General features: G+C 41.0%; 1 protein-coding gene across 1 annotated transcript in view; it reads right to left on the bottom strand.

Moving 5' to 3' along the window:
- Positions 1-100: 100 nt before the first annotated feature.
- The window catches only part of RHEB (Ras homolog, mTORC1 binding), a 28,078-nt gene continuing 13,550 nt past the window's right edge, over positions 101-14,628 (bottom strand). Inside the window, exons 2-8 of the mRNA XM_081882751.1 lie at positions 12,055-12,126; positions 11,128-11,195; positions 8,370-8,452; positions 4,521-4,577; positions 4,364-4,411; positions 2,703-2,784; positions 101-594 (exon numbers count right to left, since the gene is read on the bottom strand). Of these exons, the coding sequence (XP_081738877.1) occupies positions 502-594; positions 2,703-2,784; positions 4,364-4,411; positions 4,521-4,577; positions 8,370-8,452; positions 11,128-11,195; positions 12,055-12,126 (503 nt within the window). The 3' untranslated portion in view covers positions 101-501. The remainder of the gene's footprint in view (positions 595-2,702; positions 2,785-4,363; positions 4,412-4,520; positions 4,578-8,369; positions 8,453-11,127; positions 11,196-12,054; positions 12,127-14,628) is intronic.

Below are 14,628 nucleotides of genomic sequence, written 5' to 3'. Positions count from 1 at the left end.
TTAAGCATTCCAGCAAACATGTGGCGGCATACTGAACTAGGTATTTTTCAGAAACGGCATGAAAAAAAATGTAAAGAACCTGTTAAGCAGTGGGCACACAAAGGTTTGCAGCTATTTTATTTACAAGTATACATTTAACACAAAGAAACACCGATATTCAAGCCTAGTTAATAGTAGTGTAACAATATGCATCATCTGGATGATTATTCTAACCCAACTACATTGAAAAATTAATGCCAGTAAAATTCTTGGTCATAATATTAAGAAATACAATATATAAATTGAAAATATGATTGCTTAAAATTTGAAAATGGAAGTGAAGCCTTTTTTTTTTTTGCACAGGAGTCAGAGTTTAACATAATCTGAAGGAAAAGTCTCCAACTGACTTTATATTGTTCAGGTTAACAGAAGAAGAAAAAGCGTAGTTTCGCTGTGAGGGGGAACAGGCAGTTTGCTTCTTAAGGTAGAACATATTCCCAGTGTTCAGCCTTCGGTGGGCAATCACATCACCGAGCATGAAGACTTCCCTTGTGAAGATGCCCCGTCAATTTTCTCTGCCTCCAAAATTATCCTTCTGAAGACGTCCACAGCAGTCTGGAAAGAAGGCAGAGGGGCTATTAAGAATCTGAAGCACTAGAAAACACAGCAGCCGCTGTGACTGTTTTAGAATAGTGAACAAGGATGAGTAGAGGAAAGGTGACGACATGCTGTAGCTCAGCATTGCTAGCATGCCCGAGATGAATATGCATGTGACACGATGCAATAAAAGCAACGCAAAAAATCAGGACCGCCTAATTTCCCCACCCAACTCTCATTGCTGAACTCTGACCTGCAAGCCTTCCTTATTCTTGTAATATGCAAGTGATGCTCAACATGTGACCTGCCTCTTGAGCCAAAATCGCTCAGAATGGGCCTTGTGTACCTTGCACAATGCGTGTGAAGATCACCGCAGACCACCATGCTGCTGAAGTTTCAAGCCAAAGTGTGAATCGGGTGGCTTTCCAAGGTAACGAAGACCTCTTTGTTAGGCCTGGCATGAGACCAGTGAAATATAATAGTAATTTGGTTTCATACCTACTTGTTTGGCACTGTAAGTATTGTTACCTGCCCTGAGCAGTGGGAGTGGAAAGATTAGCAGTCTCATCTCAGAAGGCTACGAGGCTATTTCAGGGACCTGAGCCTGAATTCATAACCCAATAGTCATGCAAAGTGAGTTACAGAGCTGGAAGCTATGAAGGCAAGGGAAATGTTTCTTAGAAACTAGAAGGCAATGTCAACAGATGCTAAGAGGCAGGGGACTCAAATAAGCTCCAGGAACCGCATTTTGGTTTGGAGGAAAAGATGCTTTTCAGAAGGTACTTCCATTATTTTGAGCTAGAAGGTAGCACAGAAAGGCACCCCAATATATAAGGACTGAATAGGAAGAACTGTGCCCTGAACCAAAATGTTGCCCTTCAGTATCTTTATTAAAAAAATTATAATCTCTTATCACCTAGTTGCTATTGATATTTCATCCTTTCATGTTAAAAACTCTTTTCTTCTTGTACTGAAACTTGTTAAGAATTTTTGCCTGCAGAAGTAATAGTTGCAGGGAAAGTAAAGAAAAGAATGAAGAAGCAGAGGTTTTGGTAATGAGAATGCTGCAAATCATTTGTGTGAAACTATCTCGGCATTTTTGAGTTGGCACACTTGGAGAATCCAAAGCTCATCTTTCTATTTTTTTTCTGTTCATCCAGAATCATTTGCCAACAAGGTACAATTCTGAACTGGGCTTGCTTCCAAATTTGCTCCAGTGGATTCAAGCAGCCCCTTAAGCATCTTAAAAGTGCAATATGACAGTTAATTGAACATTGCCTCATATAATGTCAGATATGTACTGCATCTCATGTGACGTTTAAAATCTAAAATCAAATGAAAAGGGTATTTGTCAGTACAATGTTTCCCAGGCACAAATTGTCCACAATTGGTCAATTAACCTAATATATTTCCTCTGCAATTAGATTTTTTGCAGAATCCCAAATAGCTTGCTCTACAGAAGTTTCACCTCTACATGCTGTTTCTTTACTCCTGAAGGTAGACAGGAATGCAATTTTATTGAAACATTCAGATACCCTCCCTGATATTCTGAAACAGTAATTCAGCTCCCATTTTAACAAGGAATATATAGTGTGCTGCTTCAACTCAAGCTCAAGTCTAAAACTGCCAGTGCTCTTTTTAGCGGATCCTTTCATCTTACAAAATTAGGGAGCTCTTAATCCGTGGTGGCAAAGCAAGAGTCCACGCTACCTCTGCAGCTTAAGGATAAATTGATGCAGTCATGCAACGAAGTCTATGGAAAATACATGTTTTAACAAGGTTCCCAGTTTGCATCGCCCATAACTAATCTTGTTTGTTTGTAGTTTTAAGTGGCTGCATTGATGTGACTGCAGTAATCTTATGATGACTGTACTAGTTACATGACAGTCTTGTTGCCTGAAGATTTCAACATATGGTTGACATATCACAGTACCTGTAATCTCCAGATCAGGAACAGTCAATGAGATGCAAACGCCCAAGTGATGACTTTGCCACTATGCAAATGGTCATCAGCAAGCTGTAAAAGGCTGACTTGGGCAGCTCTTCTCCCATTTCCCTGGAAACACATTCATAATTAAGCAGCAATTCCCATTTCAACTTCAGCCCTTTAGAAGCAAATTGGCTACCTGGTTTTCTTTAGCAGAAGATTCCAAGAAAGCTGCATTCCAGGATTCTGCTAAAGCTTTCCCTTCTTCATAGCTGATCACCCTGAAAAAAGGAAAGTAGAGTTATTTATATTAAGTGCCCTCTAAATGAAAGTTCCAACCATTTGGCTGCTTGTTGTACTGTATTATATATAAGATTTAGGAGAACTCGTCTAACAGATCCAGATATATTTACAGTTTGAATTATCAGTGTTTCATAGAGAAGGTTTCACATCAATTTTCACCTAGTTTTGAAGGAAGGGGAGCTGAGTGTATCTTCTGATACATAATGAAAGCCAAAGCTTAGTCAGATCACACAATAACATTAAAGCCCTGCTGATCACACAGGTTTGGAATCAACAACACAGGTACCATCTCTAACAGCAACTTCACAAGCACTACCTTACATATTATTTTGGGTACAGCCACTTTGAAAAATAACTAAGTTAAGGCTGTGCTCATTTACAGGCTAAGCAACGTCCCATGGGTGATCTCATCTAGGAAAGAGGATATTATTTGGACCATCTCTCTTCTAAGAGTAAAATTTTAGTAGTGGCAACAATATAATTATTCTGTCTATTCAGAATGTAGGAGAGCCTGCTGGAACAGGTCTAGGGCATATGTAGCCCAACATCCTGTTCCCACAGTGGCCAACCAGGAACACATGGGAAGCCAGCAAGCAGGATTTGAGCGCAAGAACACTTTTCCCCTCTGCTGGTATTCAGAAGTATAGGGCCTCCAACTGTGATTGGTGGAACATAGCCATTGTGACCACCATATCCTTTACTGGTTTGTCCAGTTCTCTTTTAAAGCCATCCAGCCTGGTGGTCATCACTGCCTCCTCAGGCAGCGAGTTCCACAGATCAGCCACAAGCTGCTTGAAGGAGTATAACCATATTACCGTAATTCTGAGTTTCTGTGTCACAATAAATGTGTAAGTGATTATGATGGCAAGTGACTTTTTACCCATCAGCAAAGGGGACTGGTAAAGATTACGGGAATTCTATTGTTGTAGTGCACACAGTAGTCAAATTAAAAATCAACTTTGCCCCGACAGTAGTAAGATCCACCAGAGGATCGGCGGACAAATATCTGGGCAACAGGTTACTCTCAGGCAACTTGACCTGAACCTGACCTGGCCAAAATGCTACGTTTTAAAAACCTGAAAGCAGTACTCAAGTACCAACCCAAGCAGGATGACTTTGGAGGAACAGCAGGGCACAAGTGTGACAAATATAGTTCATTCTTGGCCTCCTACATAACTCCTCTGCAGATAAGTAGGTCATCAACTGACCAACATTCCAACCTTAGTTGAATTTATCAAATAAAAGCCAGGAATAGGAATTTGAATGAGGCAAGCTGTGGTATCTGAGGTGATGTATCAGAAGGAAAGGTAGTAAATTGCAAGAACATTTCAAGGCAGAGGACTGCTACAGCTATCTGCAGACCGTTATGCTCAGAGAAGCATATTCTTCTAGGTTCTACAGAGGTTAGACGCACTGAAATGAATAAGTAATGAATCAAGGCCAGTAACGTCTATTAATTTCAACGGGCCTACTCAGAGTATGACTGGATACAATGCACCACAACATTTTAATCTTAACAGGGTTGCCTTAACTCATCTCAAGAGAAATATTCCATACCGTTCCATGTGCAGGTCCTTTTTATTTCCAACCAACATAATGGGGATCCTACGGGATTAAAAACAACACAAATCACTTTCAGAGCAGAAGCTGATGTCTGCAGAGTAATACGACAGCAAAATGAAACATGGAATGAAATGAGAGTGTTACTACTTACTGGACTTTTCCCACCATATCCAATAACTTGCCATGGATAACTTTAATCACTTCAAAACTGAAAAATAAAAGGATGACATCATACACGCCCTCCAACGTTGCACCCTCTGGCATTTCTATCCCGCCCACAAATAATTCTACAAAGATCAAACCACAAGCAAACACTACTTCATTTAACTACTGGGAATTCTATTTGTCTGGAAAACCTAAGTGAAGCCCCGATGCCAATGGTACCTCATCATGTTTGCACAATTAAAAAATGAGAAATTAAAACCTGCACCCTGGCTTATACATGGCAAGCGAGACATTACTTGAGCTGTGTATGAATTTGATTTCTTTTAAACAGTAAAAGGTGATAAAGTTGAGCATCAAACACCATAATTATTTCAAGTTACAAACTCAGGGTTAAAGAGGCTGTTTCCAAAACATAACACAGACCTGATACTGTTATATACCAGGTCACTTCCAAAGCAGTTTATGTTCTGTGTAGGCTGGTTGCACAAGCCTCACTGAAAGGAAGGGAGAATTGCACAACTGCAGTGGGAGCGCATGCACAAGTTTCCACCACAGTTTGACCTTGACCATGAAGGACAACTGGGTCAATGAGGTCATTTTGGCACAGAAAAGTAAACAGAATTGGAGAAAGCCAGAACTGTCATTGTGACAGTTTGATTGCTCATGTAAATGGAAGACAATCCATAAAACACCAATGGCAGAACTCCAACACAGCACAGTACAATCTAAAAACAATTAGCTGACTGAAAAGGGAGATGCACAAGGTTCTGCATTCACCCTGCTCCTTTCACCTCCCACCAGCAGGCCAAGCTCATATCACCCTATGTTTTATGTACAGACTGCAATATTTACATCACTAATTCCTCAGGCCCTTGCCCACTATCTAACACTGGGGGGAGGAAACTCCAGCAACTTCAACCAACTACCCCACGTCTTTCACCTTCTCTACCCAGCTGGTCTGTGTTGTGCTTCAGGCACAGCCTGAACTTGCTGGTGTTTGCTTCACATTTCAGTGTAGACTGAGACATACAACCACTCACGTTCCCTTCCTACGGCTTGCACTGCAAGGTGTTTAGGATTTGCAGAGCTCACCAGTACCAACACCTGCCAAGGCTTGGCCTCGTTCACCCCCATGAAACAACTTTACACATAAGACAGAAATAAGAGATCACGTCGGAGACATGTGAGACATTAGAGTGGAAATATATTTGCAAGTCTCATGTTCCTCAGAAACAGAAGCAAAATTACTGCAGAGGTACAGCTTAAGCATACTGTCCAGTATTGAGAATTATCAGGACTTTACAAGAGAAGTAAATGCAGAAGTTGTCCCAGTGTTTATTCTTTGTGTGTGATAATACGGTTAACTCCAGGAAAACAAGGTAGGATCCAGAAGGCTGTAAGTGGGCTCACATTTTTAGGCCTCTCTACTGACTACAGCCCTCATGCCCCATTCCAGCCACTCCTGAAGGTTTTCTTTTGGGGGGGGGGTTGTTCTCTGGAACAACTTTCAATATAGCACAGTGGGGCCACAGCTGGAAGTGAAGGTTAGCAAATATCATGTACAGAATACGGATGCAACACAGTGCCTTTCCAATCTACTTGAGGCTCCTGTAATGCAGTGCATAGTAATGCGCTGGCCACTGGGTAATGGGCAAGTTAGAGAGCAGCTCAAGACCCAAGTGCTCTTCCCTCGTGTGTGGCTTATGGCCCTATCATGTGGGAGCAGAACACAAGTCCAATTTATGTCTGATAGCTTAAGGTGTAGAACAGCAGATCGGTGAATAAAATATTCTTAAAGGGCAAGAGATCACAACAATGCTGAGACATATGACCATGCCCTGGGAGGCTCGCCATAATGGGTATGAAGTTCACAGAGGCCACAGGCACAAGTGACACTAAAGCAAGCTGTGGGGCTCATTTTAAGTAAAGCATGTGTGTGCTTGTGCACACAGATCTCACTTCGCTTCTCTCTTAATTGAGCAGGGAAACAAACCACAGAGTGGCTGGCTTTGCATTGTGTCTGTATCAGCACTTGTGGTTTGCTTTCCTCTAGACAAACCATGACTGGGAAGTCAGGCTTCGCATTGCGGTTTGTTTGGAGAGAAGTACACCACAAGGACTTTGTTCAGAGGCAACTCCAAGCCAGCTGACCTGGGACTTCTTTAGCAGCTGAACTAAGGGAGGTGGTGAAGTGTTACGGTTAAAACTAACCACATGGCTTGGCATAGCATGTGGTCACCCTGACCCTCCTCCTATTCATTATGGCTTGTCCCCAACAGCTGTTGTCTCCTAACAATATTTTCTTCAGTCTGCTGCTCTCAAAAGGAAGTTAGAAATCACCTACACTTATGTCTGTGTGAGAGGACAGTACCACAAGGTTTGCAGAATTATTAATTTGGAAACTTAAATTAAAACATCAACATTTTTATTAAGACTGCAAACAAGCTTAACAAGAAGCCTATTTTAAAATTCTCTATTAAAAGAAAGAAAAGCAAACAAATTGCTATCCACCCTGCGGACAAGAACACACACATATGAGAAAGTGATAATTGAGCCCATCACAGAAAGCGGAGCTCAAAGAATGGAAATTTCCAAAGCAAAAGAATGCCTCAATACTGACTTCAAGAGCCAAGGTTACACAGTCCAATAAACTCTTGCATTCTGCTATCCTGTACAGAGTGTCCACATACACTGCCCCAATAAGGAGATCTGTCTGGGTCCTCAGAGCATACTGCAAATGGATCAAGGTTGCACTCTCATTTTTCATAGGCTACCAGGCAGCTGAAGGTTGGTAATGCCACAAAGCAACATCGTAAGTGAGCGAACTCAACGTGAAAGGCTCTATATCCCATTAGCAATCCTTTACCCACAGTAATAGGCTTTAGGTTATCAAGCACTAATGGCCTTGAAATGGTGCCAAGGTTTCTCTTTCAGGAAGGCAGAAGGGCTAATATCAAATGAGTGGAAGATTCAGCCTAGGGACAAATTCACAGACCTCCCTTTTGATACCCACTGAGTTGTGTGCAAGTTCAGTTCCAAGGCTTTGCAATATTCATTTCAACAGATGAACACGAAGTTCTACTCAGGGTTCGCCCATGGAAATCTATCGACCCAAGTTAGTTTTGCCCATCAATTTCAATGGATCTGTTCCTACGATACCAGAATGCTTGACACATGCACATTAGTAGGTCAGAGTAGGTTGCAGTTTGGTTACCACAACTTTGGGTACCTATACACCGAGCATACTGGTGTGCATTTGCAGAGAAGGCAGCAAAACAATACTGGCAGGTACCACCACTGTTGCACACTTGAGAACAAAATTAATTGTCTAAGAAAGTAAGTAAAATGAAACTGCATTATATGGCAATATAGATTTTTGAGTAATTTTTATACATATTCAATGTATATTTCTGAGCACAAAACCTACTGTTTATGAAAGAGCATCAGTGGAATATGTCACTTGTTAGCTGGCTTGATGACAAAGGCAGAGGAAAGGACCACAACTGCCTGAAATACTATTCTGTTTTTTCTTCTAGGTCTTACAATTTTGCTTCCTGAAGAGCAAATGGATGCTTCCCTTTTATAGTACTTCTCAATTTAGCTTGCACTTTATGGCTCCCAGAATGTCAGTGAGAGGCAATACTACTTTGAAAGTTAATAAATAAAAACTCAGTATGTTTTTATGGCACTCAACCCATGTCCTGCAAAATATTTTTCGGATGTGTCTGCACCACATTTTCAATCGAAGGAGGGAGACTAAAGCAGCAGACTAAAGTCTGAAACAGCTCAAAATTAAGAAACTGCATTGATAGCAGGAACTGGAGGCATGACTTACCTTTTTATTGATGTGACTGAGTAAACAAGAATGTATCCATTAATGTCTATGGAGTACGTCTGAGGAAATATTGAGTATTCATCCTGTTGGAAGATAAAGCTGCACGTTAATGTTTTGCTGCCACACAAGGTCATTAGTAAGCTTGAAGAACTGAGTTAGGATTAAGCGCATTTAATCCTTGCATTGTTAAAATGCTGCGCATGAACGTACATGTACTGACTTCCTTTCACTGCTGTCTTGCATTCTAGTGAATTCTTTGCATAGCTGAAGGATTACAATTCCTCTACAAAGGTCTACAGGAGCAGTGCCACCACTGAAAATGGAAGGCACCAAACAGGAAAGCTGACATTTCACGGGCGTGATGCACTCACGCACTCACTATGCATTTACAAGAACGGCACTGAATGTGAGAACTGGTTAGTTACAATTACTAAACAGTCCTATGGGAAGCTGTCCATCAACTTTGACATACTGTGTCAAGACAGACAATTTGGCATTTAAACCTATCAGTATTGTATCTGTTGGGAAATTGGACATCTACTTAAATAACTTAGAACATGCTCAATACTCTTGCTCAATACTGTTTAAGATGCCAAATGATCTTTCGACTATGAAGTACTGCAAATAGTAGGTTATCAACAAAGCACTGATCAAATTCCATTTTTGCTTCCACAGATGTGAATACTAGGATCTCTCATTGCTCCTTCAGAATTTAAGGTAACTTTGACTTGCTTGGAAGAAGGAACTTTCTTAATGACAATGCAAGCAGACAAATTCAAAACAAGGTTCTGTTTAAAGATTTCTATTTTACTAATTAAAATACAATTCTAAGTACACAAAAGTAAACACAATTTCCCCCATCTTTCCTGTGACTTTAGGATGTTCGCAGAGGGAAAGTTTCCCATTCACTTCTCCCTCCTCAAACCACCTATGCCCCCACAAGTGTCTGCCTGAAGGGTCAGGAATTCCTCCTGCACAATGTGAGATGAGGTCCAGAGGGGCTGCGAGGGAAGAAGGGAAATGGGAATTTTCCTCCCATGAACTTGATTAAGTTAAAATGATGAAATTGATAAAGTAAACAACTTATGCAGTTTTATTATTGTGATGAGTATGTTGTGGATTTGTCATTTCTCGCATTTAGTGTTGGGCGCATTTCACCATTAATACATGAGCCCCCAGTGGCACAGTGGGTCAGTGAGCCTTGCTGTTAACCAGAAGGTTGGTGGTTTGGGGTTGCTGTGGGCAGGATTCCTGTATTCCAGTGGGGTTGGACTAGATGACCCTTGGGACTCTTTCCAACTATACAATTCTATTATTCTATGTTCCTGCTCATCTTTCCTTCATTTTATGGGGTGCCGCGATGAACCTTGCACACTGAAAATATAAATATGCTACAAATGAACTATCCCTTTGGAAGGCTTAAGTCTATGCAGGGGAAGTATTTTGCTTCGGATAGGGAAGGTAGCCTGGAAACCAAATATGCAGCTATTTGAGGCTCTGTTACCCCTTGATGTGTCTTGATATGGCTTCCATGAGTTTTTCTGTAGCTTTAAAAATAGAGAAACATCTAGATGCCCTTGGTTTCTGAGGCTAGAGTTGGGATGATGGTTGGGGAAGAGCCTAATGCTGCTCAAGGTCAAATACTGCCAGACTGGAAGTTACCAAGAAATTATCGTACCTTCGGTTAAGCAGTGGCATTTTGCAAATGTGCTATAGCATATTTGAGCAAAAGGAGATGTTCTTGTTCAACTCTCAGCAGGTCCCATGCACAAAGACATATGCTACATTTTGAAAACTCACAGCAGGCTATTTGTGCACAGGAATAAGCCCAGTGCTCAAGGCTACAAATAGTTTTCTCTACAGGGAAAGAGAAGTTCCTGCTTTGCGTCTTTTGAGGTCTAGTAGTTTCCTTCCTCCTACTTGGCTTATGTCTAGGGCTGCCATATTTTGAAGAGCAAAAAAGAGGACACATTTGCCGGCGCCTAGGGCAGGGAGGAGGAGGTGCAGGAGCAGGTGAGCACTGGAGCATGCTGTGGGTGGGGCATGTGCTGGAGTGACATCAGAGGGCACTGGGAAGGGACGTGGCCAAATCTGTGCATGCAAAATGGGGTGTGTGTGTGTGATACATACATACATATGCCTCTCCCCCTTTGGGACGTGCACAAGTTGGCAGTGGTGGTAAGGCATACAAAATAATTTATTAAAAAGCCCAGGAAAAGCAATAAAGCGAAACAGCATCTTTTTATGTACAAGGAGAAAGAGAGAAAGCAAGACATTTTGGCAAATTCGAAAAATCTGCCAGGACAGAAATTTTACCCCTGAAAAGGAGAACATGTCCTGGAAAAAGAGAATGTATGGCAACCTTACTTATGTCATGAAGGATTGTGAGAAATACTTTGTGCAAAAAGGATATAATTTACTGTCTTATCAGCACACTTGAGATTAAACCCAAATCAATAACCACATATTTCTCTCCTTCACTTGAATTCCCTCTATAAATGGCAAATTCATATGACAATTTTAGATTAACTGCAACTATGATCTTTCTGTGCTTTAAGCAAGAGTAACCGAGTTGGTTATGAAAACGTACTTAGGATCTGCTTCTTCGAAGATTTCATACAATCCTGTAACCAGATCTAATTTCTACTTGAAAATAATTAAAAGGGCCATAGCCTTCTCTCCTAAGTCTTTTAAGGCACCATACCAATTTTAGGATATCAACACTGGAAATACTATCAGGGAAACAAACATCACTTACTTGGCCAGCTGTGTCAACTACTTGAAGATGATATTCCTGCCCATTTACTGTAATCAGCTTTGTGAATGCTGGACAAATGAGAAAAAGGGCAGTTCAGTGCTTCACAGGAAAAGTCTATCACTTCAGTTCAAACTGGCCATTTTACTCTTTAGCAGAATAAAAACAACCTGGGTTTCATTGGCCAAATTTGCACATCACAGTTAACTATTCTTAATGGATTAAAAAGAATGTGATCTATGGCTTACCATTATGTCTGAACCAGAGGCTGTGGTTGGTTTCGCCCAAACACAAATCATGATTTGCAAGTCAAAAACAAACCTTGACTTATAGATCATGGTTTGAATGAAATACTCCATGACCTCCAGTCTTAGATTAAGGCTGTGAAACTTATTTCATACACATATATTCAGTGCTTTTTTTCTAGAAAAATAGGTGTTGGTACTCACCATGAAGTTGTTACAGTGGATGTCAAACTTTTTAACAAACAACAACAACAAGGTGCTAGTATTGCATACCCTTGAGTACATCCTGGAAAAAGCACTGCATATATTTCTGCAGAGCTGAACTAGAAAGACTAGCCTTAAAGGCTAGCAGTTCTATTAACTTTAGATCCAACATAATTTCAAGCTCAAAAGGCTGCAGAGAAGTGTTGCTTCTATTCCTTCTCTGCATATGTGATTTCTAAACACAAGCCATAGTATGTGCACAAATTTAAAAAGACCGACTGGTTTACACCCTAGATTCTCTATAGAACACAGCACTTTATGAAGTTCTGCCTCCGTTAAACATCCAACTTCAGATTAAATAATAAATCAATGAAGCATAAACTGCTTCAAGCTCTTTGGAGGAAAAGTGCATGTGTGGGCGAAATGGATTAAGGCAAATCAGCTCTCCTTGCATGTTCAGAGAAATAGTTCAGTTACTTACTGTTCTCTATGGTAGGATCATATGAATCAACGAACTGGCCTTCCACAAACTGAATCGTCAGCGATGATTTCCCTGCGAAGAAAACAAGGCAAAAGCTAACAGTGCTGCACATGTGGCTAATGACATTCTGTTACCAAACACAGAAGTTTTGCAAAAAAAAATTGTTTTGTTTTAAAGAGCTGTTTAGGTGTTCCTGACTACACCACATGAGTCTGCGTGAGAGACAGACAGTGTCTGACTCCCTCCTCCTATGCCATATCTGTGTTTTAATTAGATTGAAAATTGATTGATGACAACTTTTTCTCCCTTTGAACTGTAGCGCATCATGCCATATCACAAACTGTTCTTCAGATTTTCCTCTGCTAGGATCTACACATTATGGCTTGGTTTGTTAGTCACACCCATTATTTGCAGCTGCTACAAACACTTCCATTACCCTAAAACCCAAGGAAGTTAGCATCTTTTGCACCCCCTAGAGAGTAGGTTACTGCCATCCCATTTGGTCATGCTGTCACTTCTGCTGTAAAGCAGCAAAAAATATCAATAGGCATTAGAATGAACAGCCCTGCCTCACATATATCCAATGCAGGTTTTCACAAGTGCTATGGGAAATATGTATAGGGGTGAAAATATAACCACGGCCTATTAAATACTGAAGCATTGCTCCAAGCTTCTTTCAAACTTTCAACACTTGAGTTCTGAAGATGTCAATCTATCTAAAAAAGAAGATGTTTCATATGGTGAACATATGCCTGTGCCAGGCAGTCATCTTATTTCCACGTACCACTTATTACCATTAGAATAATTTTAAATAGATACTCTCATTGTTCCATGTGAAACCAAAATGATTTGCACATAAGGTGATCATGCATCCCCCCCCCCTTAACTGTGACAAAAGTCAATGTTCCAATCCTCTTGTCTCTTTAGGAATATTATGTTTGCATTAAAAAAAAAACCACACACAAAACACACAAAAAACCACCACCCTGACATCTTCCACGAGAGCAAAGCCTGTGACATACATAGTTATTGCAAACAAGGATGTTTCCAACCCACTCCCATCCCGAACCTTCCCAGTAGACACTTTCCCTCCCCGCATTCCCATGAATGGAAAGTACTATTATTATATTTATTAGTCACGTTCCTCACAAAAGTGACCCAAAACAATCCGATTGTAACAAGGGGGCAACAAACATTTCAAACTAAGGACCAAAAGCCTGGATAAAAATGAAAGGCTTTGCCTAACACCTTAAAAAAAAAAAGAAAAATGTTACCAGACATGCCTCCAAGTGGAGATCCTTCCAACAGCCACCAATGCAAAGGCCTGTTCTAGTGTTGTCATTCTCCAGACCTTCCATGGAGGGAGCACACAGAGAAGGGTCACACCTATACCCATCTGGGAGGGAATCAGCCTCTGTGCCAGGACACCCATCTCTGTGCCCCTCCTGGCACACAACATACTTAATAGGCTGATCTGGGCATGTCTGTCTCCATTGCTTGAGGGAACTCTCTTGACTGTTTACTTTGACTTCAACAGATCCTGTGAATCTGCCTGCATGCAACAAGGATGCTAATATTTTTTATAAGTCATTGAACTAATCTATTTATTTTTTTTAATGCATTTTTATCCCACTCTTCGGCTGAAAAAAGGCTTCCAGAGTGGTTTACAAATTTCAGTGATGAGCCAGTCTCTGCCCTCAGGCTTACAACCTCCTAGAAGATGCAAAAGAAAAGGAAAAGGGATTAGGAGGGATGGAGAGACTGCATTAGAGGAAGGATTAGTTGGGAAATTACTATTTTCCTTTTATGCAGTTTCTGATATATCTTACTCTATTGTATTGCAATGTTTAATAAATATATTGAATTAGACGTCTGGAGTTGATTAAAAAGCTTTACCCATACACAGCCTCCTTCATGAGCTGATGGCTATGCCCAATGCTACTTGAATCCTGGAACAGAACTAATTCAGGCCTGCTTCTTCCTGTTAAAGATACTGTTAAATCTGAATTCCCACATATTCAGATGAAGGTCACTTCACACCGAAAGTAGGGGTAGGAAATCTCTGCCCCACAGCACAAAGTTGACCCACCAGGTTGCCCTATTTGGCTCACGAGGCCATTTCCCCCAAACTATGCCCGCCTGCCCCACATCCGATACCACAAGTAAAAAAAACATGACAAAAGCAGGATTGAATGCACTTGGTTCCCATCTCCCTCTATCACTATGGGTTAAAGATCTGGGCCCAATGGGCCATAATGGTTCCCCACAACATCCCAAAGGCCTTACTTTATGCTGTGCCCCGCAATGTTAATTATGGATTTTAACATACTGCGACATGAAGCACTGGGGAGCCAGTGCTAAGCAAAACGTTAAGAAGCCTGCCATCCTTCAGGTCCTTGGAAAAACTTTCTTTTTGAGATATAGCTGTGCCTTTTTCTGCACTGCAGTGACCCCTGTCTACATGAAATACTTGCTAGCACCTGTCTGATGTGTATGCCAATGGCAGGCAACATAATCCTAAAGCAAAGATCACAAGGCATGGTGGATACTTTGGGGTCCAGGCTTGTATTTTTT

This window comes from Podarcis melisellensis, assembly GCF_964234715.1.
Source record: "Podarcis melisellensis genome assembly, chromosome: 12".
In the NCBI taxonomy this organism is placed as follows: Eukaryota; Metazoa; Chordata; class Lepidosauria; order Squamata; family Lacertidae; genus Podarcis; species Podarcis melisellensis.
This window is presented reverse-complemented; position numbering and strand designations above follow the sequence as displayed.